General features: G+C 34.0%; 1 protein-coding gene across 1 annotated transcript; it reads left to right on the top strand.

Annotated features, from left to right (window-relative positions):
• The first annotated feature begins 246 nt into the window (after positions 1-246).
• Positions 247-13832, top strand: lman1 (lectin, mannose-binding, 1). The gene is made up of 13 exons (XM_084138301.1): positions 247-462; positions 1666-1820; positions 4059-4166; positions 4648-4709; positions 5039-5138; positions 5488-5611; positions 5887-5945; positions 6135-6267; positions 7649-7836; positions 8079-8149; positions 11523-11682; positions 12164-12285; positions 13246-13832. Exons 1-13 carry the CDS (start codon positions 270-272, stop codon positions 13280-13282), a joined length of 1512 nt encoding a protein of 503 aa, XP_083994427.1. The 5' UTR covers positions 247-269; the 3' UTR covers positions 13283-13832.
• Positions 13833-14084: the final 252 nt, after the last annotated feature.

Genomic DNA, 14084 nt, shown 5'->3' with positions numbered 1-14084 from the left:
AAGATTTCTGTTACTGTGGTAACGTTTTTGTATGCTATGCCTATGACACGTTTAGTAGGCTACGAAGTCATCAGTGCGACGGTGCCTACTGCCTAAAAACGTAGCTCAAGGCGGTTCGCCTAATAATTCCCCGTGTGTCAATCTAGCGCTTCAGCCAATGAGAGAGCGCCCTGTTGGCCCTTCAGCCAATGCGAGAGCGCCCTGTTGGCCCTTCAGCATTTCCAGTTATCCCGCCCCTCTCTGCGCTACGTCAGCATTCAGACTCAAACATGGCGGTGCCCATAGCTAAGTTCCTGGCAGCTTATGCCTATTTATTACTAATTTCTTTAATATTTCCGCACGTTTTCGCCGACAACGCTGCCGGGGACTTGCCGCACCGGCGTTTTGAGTATAAATACAGTTTCAAAGGGCCACATCTGACACAGAGTGATGGAAGAATCCCATTCTGGATTCATACTGGGAGTAAGTTTATTGATGGGTGTCTGTCTGATCTCTCTCATCCATCTGTATCTCTGTCTGTCATCTGTCAGCATGTTTAGTCCATGTACGGACATGTAGTTTAAATGGCCCGTGAAGTTTATGCGAGGTTACATTAAAGTGAACTGACCCTGAGTGGTGCAAGTATTGCATTTTTGAATGAATGATTTTGGATGACATTGCTTGTTCATGAGGGGTTTCTTGTAATAATGCATATTATGATACATGTGTAACACATCTTAAAGTTAAAATATGGCGGCATTTTAAAATCAATGCTCTGCTTCTGTTCTGATATGTTTGGTGCATTGTTAGTTGCTTTTGTCATATGATTAAATAATATACTCTATGTGTTAATAAAAGTGTGATTATGATTAGTTATCAGATTCACATAGCCTAATAATTTTTGATGCATAATCGTGGTGACATTGTTAAAAAAATATATGATTATTAAATATATTCGTGCTGTTTAACAGCTGACATGGCACTAGTTTTCCTAAAGGGTTAAACAAATCTGTCTCGGCATGTGGGAAGAGCAAAGTTCTGTGTTGCAACATTTCCCAAATCTTTCAAATACACCACCACATATTAGCCGACAGGGGCAATTAGGGCTGTTTACTTGGTCCTCAAATTTAATATTGATGTTTCTGTCATAAGTGCTGTTTAAATAAATTTAGCCTATGTCAACATAGAAGTATGCTGTCATGAAAGTTCGACTCGTATACTTGGTAGTGTGCCAGATATTGCAAATGGGTGTGTGATAATGATGAAATTATGTAACACAAATCTTTTGTTGTCTCAGATTGCCTAATAAAACTTTCTATATTCTCTTAAATAAGATATTCTGATTGGTTTGGCTAACTGCGCAGTGATTATTATAGTTTTATGGTTACACTTTATTCCGATGGTCCTCTTTAGACATTCTACTAACTACTAACCTACATGTCAATGTTATTAGTAGAGTATTAGACTCTCTGCTTAATATCTGCTAAAACTTTATTTTGATGCTCCCCACAGACATTCTACTGACTATAAGTATCTTTGCAACTACATGTCAGCTTATTCTACTAACCTGAACCCTAACACTAATCTAACAGTCTACTACAGTCTACTCTAATGAGAGTTAAGTTACTTGTTGTTAGTAGAAATAACTATGAGTTCATTCATTTCAAATGTCCATCTTCTTTCTAGATGCCATTCCTGGTGCGGATCAGATTCGAATCACCCCCTCTCTGCGGAGCCAGAAGGGTGGGGTATGGACAAAATCCCCTGTAAGTTTTGAACATTGGGAAGCTGAGGTGGCATTCCGTGTGTCCGGACGGGGACGAATGGGAGCAGATGGATTGGTAAGAGGGGGGAAAATAATCATTATTATTTTGTGTATGTGAGCCTCATTTCTACATTTTTGGCTATGGGCATTTGTAAACATACAGAAGCACAAACATGCATTGTTATCGTTTTGACTGTAGAGGGTCATTTAGACCCATTTTAGGGACTAAAGCCTTGAGCTAGTGCCACAGGTTGAATTCCAGATCTGGGTGAACCTTGTGGAGTTCTGCAAGTAGTGTACTAGAAATTATATATATATATATATATATATATATATATATATATATATATATATATATATATATATATATATATATATATATATATATATATATATAAATTATAATAAATTATAATATAATAATATATATTTATTTATTTGATTTAAAAAAAAATAGTAATTTTGTAAAATATTATTACTTTTTTAACAACTTCTATATGGAAGCTTGTTTTCGCCACAAAATAAAAAAGGTAATTGTGACAATCTCTCTCAATTCTGACTTTTTTCTTGCAATTGCAAGTTTATATATCGCAATTCTGACTTATAAAATAGTCGCAATTGTGAGAAATTCTGACTTTTTTCTTGCAATTGCAAGTGTCTCGCAATTCTGATTTTTTTCATAGTTTGTCTCAATTTAGACTCGCAACTGTAAGTCGCAATTGTGAAAAAAAAAGTCAAAAAAAAAAATTGCAAAATAAAGTCGCAGTTGTGAGAAAAGAAATTGTGAAATAGTCGCAATTGTGAGAAAAAAAGTCGCGAAATAAAGTCTCAGTTGTGAGAAATAGTTGTAATTCTGACTTTTCTTGCAATTGCAAGTTTGTCTCGCAATTTTGTATTTCTTTCTGAGAATTGTACGTTTATTTCTCACAATTCAGACTCATAATCTCGCAATTGGGAGAAATAACGTCAAAATTGGGAGAAATAACGTTGAATTTCTGAGAAAGTCGTAATTCTGACTTTTTTTCTCAAAGTTGCAAGTTTGTCTTGCAATTCACAATTTTTGCAGTTGCGAGAAATAAAGTGGCAGTTGCGAGAAATAAAGTGGCAGTTGTGAGAAAATAAAGTGGCAGCTGTGAGAAAGAAAGTGGCAGTTGTGAGAAGGAAAGTGGCAGTTGTGAGAAGGAAAGTGGCAGTTGTGAGAAATAGTCAGAATTGCGAGATGTTTAAACTTATATGTTGATTGCCCTTGCTAATATTTTTTTTAAATCAATCCTGCTTTTTGATCATTTAAACAATGTCATTTAAAACTTGTGGTGGACTACATTACAGTAGTGCACACAAAAGCGTTTACATAAACAAAACTTTATTAACTGATGTGTAAAAGTCACTAAAACAGAAGGGCAGTGTGGGTACTTCCTGTGAAGTCATATCTAGAGATCAGAAGATCATAGAGACTTTGTGGCAGGATCTTTTTGCTTTGGCCCTGCAACCGTATAGAAATGCACTAACAGAACACCTGCATAGTCACGCCTGGGCAACCACCCAGAACACCCTAGCATTGTGGCGGCAGGTTTGCATAGGCAAACAATAGTCGCATTTTCTTCATAAGATGTAAAAATCTAGTTTTATGTTACTATTATTGCTTTTAACAAACCATATTAGCATTAAATATTATATTATATTATATTATATTATATTATATTATATTATATTATATTATATTATATTATATTATATTATATTATAACATTAAACATACTTTTTTTTTTTCATGTCACACGTTTCACTTTCTCTCCACCCTGGTCATATGAGCTCACTTTGTGCAGCTGCATTACTGGTGCTACAGACTTGACTTAAACGAAATATGATTTACTTTATTTGTTAGCAGTCATGAGGTTCAGTTTTTTTCGTCTTATCGCAGGTACTTCTTTTTGCACAGAATAAATCATTTTATAAGAAAAGGCATCCATAGGTCATCCTTGATAATTCATGAACTTTGTTCAACATTCGCAGTATTGAGTGAGTAATTATAATGTAGTGTTGTACGAGTAACATGTGCTTTCATTGAATTGTCCCACAGTCCGGTGGAGCAGACCACACTGAACTCAAGCACCACTTACCAAATTACCCATGCTCACTGGTGTGTGTGTGTGTGTGTGTGTGTGTGTGTGTGTGTGTGTGTGTGTGTGTGTGTGTGTGTGTGTGTGTGTGTGTGTGTGTGTGTGTGTGTGTGTGTGTGTGTGTGTGTGTGTGTGTGTGTGTGTGTGTGTGTGTGTGTGTGTGTGTGTGTGTGTGTGTGTGTGTGTGTGTGTAGGCCATATGGTTCACGTCTGGTCAAGGTCTGGATGGTCCTGTGTACGGGGCTGCTGATCAGTGGAACGGCGTGGGAATATTCTTTGACTCTTTTGATAATGATGGGAAGGTGATTGTACATGAGTATAATTTTAATAATTGCATTTTAATTCAAATTTTATTTTTAAATGTGTTTGTGAAGTTATATGTATTTACTGTGTATGTATGTATATACATACATATATATATATATATATATATACAGGCAAATATTAATATTTGCAAATTCAGCATATTGTGTAATAAATTTGTTTTCAATTATTTGGCAGCACTGTAATTTATTATAATTAGTAGTTTATTGAAAAATGACTATTTTAACACTTGTTTGTGTCAGTAAAAGGCACCAACGTGTTTTTTTTTACCGATGTGCATTTTTCAGTCAAAACATCTTAAGGTAGAGGTAAATATATATATTATCAAAGGATTATGGTAATGTGCTTAGCTTTTGCCTCAGCAACAAACACTAAATTACCTCAGTAGACTTGCTTTGTGTCTCCTCTGAACTAAATAAGGATTATGTCTCCCTGTCTTCTGTGACCTTGCTATTGTAGAAAAACAACCCTGCTGTCCTCGTGGTGGGTAACAATGGCAAACTTGTTTATGACCATCAAAAGTAAGTAAACATATCCTCCTTGCTGACATCAGCGCTCTCATTTTTACAACTCAAAGGAGATTAGGAAATATGATTATTTATGAGAGAGAGAGTCTAATCCTCTGTCTGTCTTAATCTCAGTGCAGTAACAGTGAAAGCATTAAATTAGATCTGTGAGCCGCATATGTACTAGCTAGACTGCGCTAACACATAAGCCTTCACATTATCAGTTCAATATTTCATGAAATTTTAACCTTGGCCAAACTTGTTGACATGGAAAGGAAACCTGTTGTCGTTGTTTATATATATATATGTATGTATGTATTTGATAAATAATATTTTTCCTTCAGTGATGGCTCAACGCAGGCTCTGGGTACATGTCTTAGAGACTTCAGAAACAAACCTTACCCTGTACGTGCCAAAATCACCTACTACAAGCAAACTTTATCGGTAGGTCAAGTTTATATCATCATGTCACCAATAATAAGTTTCAAGATTAATACTAAAGAACCGACTATAATTAAACCTTTTGACCCTGATAATTTAACAATAGCTTTTGTGATTTAAATGTGTATTTCGGTGAATCTTGCATTGCAAATGTACATCAAAACAATAGATCCATGTACAACTGGAAATACTATAGTATTTTGTTGGATGTGTTCAGGTAAATTGTTTGACTATTTAATCTATTCATCTCAATATGATCTCGTTAAAAAAAGGAGCAACTTACCTAAATTGAAATGAAAATATGAAGTTTCCCAGCTATAATAACGTCTGAATATATTCTCAATTGTTTCAGGTTTTCATCAATAATGGCTTCACTCCTGATAAAGACGATTATGAGTTTTGCACCAAAGTTGAAAACATGGTCATTCCTGAGTCTGGTTATTTTGGGATCTCGGCAGCCACCGGAGGACTTGCTGGTATTTTTACTTATCCAAATCCAGAGTTTTCTCTCTTCCGGTTGAAGGTCTAATGTCGTCTTTGTTAACCTCCAACTGGATGAAAATTGAACCAACAAAGATGGCATTCAAACATTAAGTTTATATGAAAGTAATCTAATGAATGGTTTGTATCCATTTTTATAGCAGGTTCTGTGGAAGAAGAGGTTTAAAACTTTGAAATGTGTTTAGTGTTGCTAGTGGCACTGAAATTACACTCTGCAGCTTTAAAAATGTGTCTAAATTTCTTTCAACAGATGACCATGATGTGCTGTCATTTTTGCTGTTCAGACTTGCAGAGCCTGGGCAGAATCTGGTACGCATTTTCCTCGCCACACATTCGCATACACACATCTAAGTATGAATAAGTACGAAGAATCGGCCATACTTATTTCATAAGTGTCTACCTCTTACTCCATTCCTCTTGTTCATTATAATTGGAGTATGCGTAAGTGTGTCTATGTGCGTGATTGTGTTTGAATGTGTGTTTTGTCTTTCTATAAAGCCTCTCCCAGAAAAAGAGATTCCCAAAGAGGAGAAGGACAAGTACCAGGAGGAATTTGAGAATTTCCAACAAGAGCTGGACAAAAGGAAAGAGGAGTTTCAGAAAGAGCACCCTGATGTCCAGGGGCAGCCCAGTGAGTTGCTCTCATTCTGTCTGAAGTTTTGACCCTCAGATTCACATTCAGCTTTGAGTTTTCATCATGTTTATAATCAATAGAAATGTCCTGGAAACATTAAGAGAAACTCACATTAAAACACAGAAATCTTGAATGGTAAAATGCATCCATTCCCAATTGACTGGTCTTAGATCTATGGAAGCTTGTTACTGTCATGGAGTAAAATATATAAAATGTATCTGTGACTTCTTTTTTTTTTTTTCTTTTTTTTTTTATACAATTTTGACTTTTATCACAATTTGAGTTTATATCTCTCAATTCTAAGAAAATATTCTGAATATATTGGTTCTTGTAACCCAATGCATGGGACAATAGTGACACAAGAATAAAAATATTAATGATTCTGAAGCTGAAAATACAGGATTATTTTAGATGAATGTGCCACTAAACTAGATATATTTAAAATAATGTAGGCCACTTTTTACTGGTAACATAAGATATTCGGCATTATCAGGACCCACAAATATTCCCACATTGCATTATTATACATTATATTAGTTTAATGTAATACTGACACTAAAACTCTGAAAACTTGAATTTTTTACATATTCACGATACATATTGTCACTATCCATGATACATATTGTTGCATTTTTATATTGCGATATATTGTGACACGGTATATTGTTACACCCCTAGAATTTTGAGATATAAATTCTCAATTGTCAGTTCTCTCAATTCTGACTTTACAACTCACTCTTGCAAGTTTATAATTAAATTCGGAGAAAAAAGTCAGAATTGCAAAATATAACCTCGCAATTCTGAGAAAAATAGTCGCAATTGCGAGGAAAATAGTCAGAATTGTGAGGAAAAAGCAAGAATTGCGAATTAATCTTGCAGTTCACTTTCTTTTCTTTTTTTTTGAAATGTTGAGATATGAACTCTCAATTGCAAGTTCTAAAGTCCAAATTGTGAGGTATAAACCCGCAATCGCGAGAAAAAAAGTCCGAATTTTGAGATAAAAAGTCGCAATTACCTTATTTATTTTTATTGCATTGTGGAAACAAGCTTCCATATAGATCTGATTGGACAAGTTCAATTTGGTTGCTTTTATTTATTTTTAAAAAATATTATATTTTATATAAAATTATATTATTTCATAAAATTATTATTATATTTTATTATTATTATTATTATTGATTTTTTTTTTCTATCTAGATTTTTATTTTAACCATCTTTAAGGGCATTTTAGGCGCAACATTTTTCCCTAAACCGTGCATTCTCTGTGTTTATTCACAGATGTATTTACAACAGATTCTGATTCATTTTAAATGCCTTGTTGAAAAATGAAAATCCATATTTGTAGAAAAACATCTGTTCAGTGTTTCTCTTCTGGCAGTTGAGGACCTGTTTGAAAGCGTTAACGATCGGGAAATCCGTCAGGTGTTTGAGGGGCAGAATCGAATCCACCTGGAAATCAAGCAGTTGAACAGGCAGCTGGCCATGATTCTGGATGAACAACGCCGTTATGTGTCAGTCATCACAGAGGAGATCTCCAAACGCGCACCACAAGCACAGTCAGGACAGGTAGGACATGACAAATGCATTTAACAGCACTGGACACTCTTACGTTGACCAGATTTTTATATTGAATGCCATGGTGTCATCTCGGATCCAGTCAAAATCCTTCATGAGATGTAATGACTTTAAATTGTTCAGTTTGTAAAGCACCAAAATTACATGGTTGATTTACATTCTTTCATTTATTAATCGAATTTATGTTCTAACCTGTCTTTGAGCCTAACTTATTGTTTACTTGCTTTATTTAGGCTCCCACTCATGAATTGGACACCATTATTAATACACAACATGAGGTTTTGAGAAACCTTAATGAAGTAAGGTAAGTCGCCAAAGAAAAATTTCAAAAATTCAGATTTCAAAAAAGATGCGATTTATATTCTGGAAAATACGGTATGCTCCAAAAAAATCCCTAGCCAATGAAGTGTTAAATCGCATACAATCTCTGAGTAAAACAACTACTTAGAGGCCTTAGCGCATTACATGCCTTTGCAAAAAACTGAACAACGTGACAAATTAGGTTTCATCTGTTAACTTTTGTTTGTTGTGTCTTTACGTAAAGATCTAAAGATGTTCGTCGTTTAATCCAGATTAAATACATTTGTTTGTTATTCTGTTTTGACCTGTTTTTTTTGTTTTGTTAGCGGACAGTTGTTTGTTTTCTTCCAGGTGTTTTTTAAGCGAGGTGTGGACGAACAAGGATTAAAGCACAAAGACAAAATCGAACAATAAGGCTTTAGGATTAGATGCCAAAATACAGCATTTAAAACTCTTTAGCCGTGCAAGTAGAGGATTAGCCCACAAAAGACTGTTTTTACAACTCTTTAACTCGGATGTGACCAAACTATAATGATTGTTAAACCGACTTTTAGCACAACACTTACCGATGTTTTGGGATTTAGCCAAGAGATTTGTTTGTTACGGATGCATTTAGATTAAGATTTTCTTTATAACCCAATTACATCATGTACTTTTATTAAAACAGAATTTTACTACAACAAAGTTACTTTATTATTTTTTCCTTATCTGCACAATCTTGAATATTTTACACCATCTTTTCTGTCAACAAGATGGCATTTGAATGAATCTGTCATTTTTCAAGGCATGCAACATTTATAAAAAGGTATTCGTTGGCTATTTAGTGCATATGTAAATATTGCTACTTTTATTTTTGCTATTAGCAAAGACATAGCAGTCTTCATCAAAAGGGCAGCATTGAGGCCACATTGTCATCCTGTTGTCGGAAAGACGTTGAAAAGATCAGTAATCTGTGTCGATTGTTCATTTAGGCTAATCCTATTGGCGCACATTTAAACAGCATTTGGTCCGCAACAAACAAATGCTCAGTTGATCGAATTCATTTTATAGATTATGCACATATTAAGATCTTGACCTTTTCTTTTTTTTTTTTATCATAATTTCATATTACTCAAAAAATGGCTTCCTCCGACATATAGGTCATTTGAAGTGGATAAAGATTACTGGGAGCTTCTAAATGTTCACTTTTTGCCTCAAGGGAGATTTATGTCTTTCCCCCCCCTTAAGAAACAAATTTGATTTTATTTAGGCTCCTTATGGGCCTCTGTTTGATGGATTATATGCGAATCTTTAAATATGTCCATCATACACCAGCGAATACATGGTCTGCTTCTGATTGCTTTCTTGTCTTTGTAATTCCCCAAGGAGTCTGTACTTATGACTTACCAAACGTTTTCATTTTGCCCATCCCCTCATATATTTATTTGTTTTTTTTATCCTTTTAATCATCTTAGAATTTTGAAGACGATATCCAAAGAAATGGGGTTCAGGCTCAGGATAATACGTGATCAGTAAAAAATTATGTTAAACTAGAAGATGTGTTCTTGATTAAAAGGTTAAACTGTACGCTGCTCTTTTTTTAATGTGCAGACCTCAGGTTTGACCTTGTTTTGATTAAACATTTCACTATATATAAGAATCTTATATAAAAATTTCATCTTAAATGTAATTTAATTCCCTTTTTTTCCCAGAACGTTATAAGAAACAAAACATTTCTTTAATTTCCTTAGGGTTTTCTCTTTAATCATACAGTACTGAAGTATTTCTTCATTGTTTTGTTTATAGTCCAATGTATCATCTTTTTTATATATTTATCTAATATATATAGTACTATATCTTTAATGACTATTTATAGCTGAATGAAAGTGTCCCCCCCGAGGAAAGCTGTGGCATGGCCCGAATGGGTATTTCTTAATCATCTGAAATATGTTTAAGAAAGGGGCCATGTTTTTTAGGAAGATTAATTTAGCAATCATTCCTGCTTGCGCTCCATGGTAATTTCATTTTTTCTATGAGGCTGGAGGATAAATGGCCTTTTGGGAGAGTTAAGATGAGGCTTAAAAGATTAGATTGGGACAATTCACTGTAATATTAAGATTTTCTTGGCAGAAGTCATTTGCCAGTGTAATCAGGGATTTTTCATGCAGTGAAAATGCAGTGCTCCTGAGATACCACTAGAGGTGAGAGAACGGCTCAACTTTTATACCAGCCAGAGCTGAAGAGTTTGATTTGTTGCTTGTTGAGACATGAGGGAGTTCAGGAGATCCGTGTTTGACTGTATGTATGTATGTATGTATGTGTGTATGTATGTGTGTATATATATATATATATATATATATATATATATATATATATATATATATATATATGTATATATGTATATATGTATATGTGTATATGTGTATATGTATATATATATATATATATATATATGTATATATGTATATGTGTATATGTGTATATGTATATGTGTATATGTATATGTGTATATGTATATATGTATGTATATATGTGTATATATGTGTATATATATATATATATATGTATATGTGTATGTATATGTGTATGTATATGTGTATATATATATATATATATGTATATGTGTATGTGTATGTATATATATATATATATATATATATATATATATGAAGAGTTCAGATGCAAAAGCCTCTAAGTGTCATTGCCTCGGAACAGATGCAAAAGCCTCTATGTATGTATATATTTTATATAAAAAAAAAATAATATATATATATATATATATATATATCTGTGTATATATAATATTTCTCTTACATGTGCCCTTAGAAAAAAGAATCCTCTATTGAAACGTATTCAAATTTCAGAATGTTGTTTGTCTTTTATATAGCAATAAGTATAATCATTTAAGTCTATTAGCTTTAATGATTGGTGCGTTAAATGCTGCAAATTTATTGTAATACTTTGAGTGAAGACAGGAAGTGCAAATCATCTCTTTGCATGCTCATGTCTACAATGGAGCAATAATGTCATGAAATCCAGAAAACATGAGCTTTGTCTTAAGAATCAGATCAGATATTCAAAGCTTAAAGCTGTTTTATGCATTTAAAACTCAGATTAAGTCTTGTGACACTGTGTCTCAGAGGAATTGATTGTTTGATACGATCCTCTTGTATGACATACTGTTTCCTTGTATGTAAACAGGCAGAAAATGAGTTAGCCTTCCTTTTAAAGCCTTAATGTTGAACCATCTGGCATGAGAAATCTTTGAAAATGTTCAACTCTTTTTCTTGAATAATTAAGTATTTCATATTGTGTCTGACTCAATCCTTATCAGATTCATGAATGTTTTTCAAAACTTGAGGGCAAATGAAGCATTGCACTAATGTTGTGGTTTGTAGGGACTCGTTGTCAGGCTCGCTGAAACAGTTGGCAGTGGGTCAACAGCAGGGTAACGCAGGCGGACTTGGATCATACGAGACAATCCAGCACTTCAATGACATCAAGGAGCATTTGCATGTCGTCAAGAGGAACATCGAACACATCATTCAGAAAAATGTGGTGAGTTCCCAATAAAGCAGCATTTCTGATATGGACAATATATCTTATAGCTTGGCTTATTTGTGGCTTAGCTGAGAAATAGCGCACAGTTGGATTTCTGTTCATAGTCATAGTAATAAGATTTATTGGTGTAGTCATCAGGGTTGAAACCAACTTGTTACTTGAATAAAAAAAAGTTTAACTGAAATCAAATATTATTAATAATATTATTATTAATAACTTATTTCAACTAATTGCAAGGTATCATTCTAATTTTTATTTAGTTTAACCTGATGGTTTAACTTTAACTAAAATAACTACAACTGAAACTGAAAAAAATGAAAACTACATTTGTGTGTATGTACTCAAACTTTAACTAAAATTAAAATTAAAACGGTTGTGATGTGTTGTGGTCTTAAATTGGCAATGTTAAAAATCTATAACAATTGCAAAAAAAGATGCAACTACCAAATGTATAAAACATTTTGGACATATTCCTTAGAATCCCGCAGAAAAGGCACAATGTCCTGAACTTCCTTCCTTACCCTCCTGCCTCTCTACCACACACTTCGTGGTCTTCATCGTCATTCAGTCCCTCCTCTTCTTCGGCTACGTTATGTACAAGTGAGTGAATCTTTCTGTTGCAGTGTCCATACAAAGTTCTGTTCCTATCTGGGTGCTTCTTACAATGGCTTCCTCATGTTTTGGTAGTTAAAGCTCTGAAATCTCTCTCAGTGTCTTCGAATTAAATGTTCTCTTGTTCACATAATAAAAAAGCAAGACAGAAATTAATAAAGACTGAGATTTTGTATGCAAGGAACAAAAATAAAAAGGTAGGTAATTTTCAGAGTGGTTAACAATAGCAAATTAGCTTTGAAAGCATAAGATCCCATCCTCCTTTTAAAGCGTCTCCAAAGCCACGCCTCTTTCAAAACACACTGCAGAGTCTGCAAAGCTTCACGAGAGACGGTGTTAAACCACCTCATGTCTCAAAGCACATTACATTAATGATAATGAACATAACTTGAAGAGCTCTGATCTATACTACCTGACTGCTGCAGATTTATTTTGGCGATGATGGTGTTGACATTGAAACGCATACATTTGAGTCGCAAACCTTCAAATCTCTTTCAAATTACAGTAGTTATGGCGTGAACGCAGCAAAAGCTCGCTGTTTTGGTTCAGGAGGAACTGTAAAAGGTGGCTTCTGTTTTGTTTGTGCTGCTCAGTGACTGACGTCTGTCTAATCCTGCATAGAGTGAAATGCGCTGATGATGTGTGATGTTTGTGCGATCAGATGCGCGGAGGTATTAAAATACATATGTTGACACTGACAGGCAGGTATGACATTGTACCATTGTATTCGGACCGGCTGCAGTGATTGGACAAACATTTTATGGTCCTACGCCTTCCATGGACAATATATATCCATATAAATACATTTAGACCACTTAACTTAGTGATTGCTATCAGGATGTGAAGAGACTTTCAACCAGTATAACAAAGATTTTTTTCTGGAACAAATACCTACCCTGCCTTTAATGCTTCTTTCTCTCTGTTTTTGTTTCTCTCATCTACTTTCAGGAGTCAACAGGAAGCAGCAGCTAAGAAGTTTTTTTGATGATTCGTAGCTCTTGGTAAAACACAACACATGTAAATTGTCCATTTTTGTTAATTTCCAGTTTGTTTGTTTTCTGTTTGCAAACTGTAAATTATTGTACTTGAAAACTGAAGTATTTTGTTTGAGAATTTTTTTTAATTCTTAATTTTTAATTTGATCAGATTTGTACAGGGTTTGAATGACTGCTCTTTTCCAAGTGTGTGTGGCATTTTCAATGGAAGATTCCTGAATATGATGTAATATATTCTTTAGAGGTCTGTCATTGTATTTACTATTCAATACTGGTCCAGGAATCATTTCAAGATCTCAATCACTGTCCCAAGAACGTTCTGAACTGTGGTGATTGAAGTAATTACAATAAGATCGAGTATTTTAACACATTCACTTTGGTATTGCCTTTACAATAAGACGTATTTTTCCTCCACAAGTGTTAAAGCTTTATTGTACTGGTGAAAGCAAGAACCCAAAGGGTGCAAATGTGTTCTTTGAATCTTTAAAAAACAAAAATGTTTTTCTTCTCAAACAATTTACATAAAACAAATCAAATGACCTTGGTGTTGTCACATTTTGTCAACTTAACATACATGAGTGTTTTTTTTGTTTGTTTTTTTTTGTTTTTTTTGAAGGACATTATACGGCCCTGAGCTGCAATGTAAAAGAAAAAAAATCTATAAAAAATAAAAAAAATCGAGCATTTTGAGATTAAAGTCGAAATATTTCGAAATTAAAGTCGAAATATTTCGGGATTAAAGTCGAAATATTTCGGGATTTAAGTCGAAATATTTCGGGATTTGTCGAAATA

Source organism: Abramis brama (assembly GCF_963993115.1).
Source record: "Abramis brama genome assembly, chromosome: 15".
Lineage (NCBI taxonomy): Eukaryota > Metazoa > Chordata > Actinopteri > Cypriniformes > Leuciscidae > Abramis > Abramis brama.
This window is presented reverse-complemented; position numbering and strand designations above follow the sequence as displayed.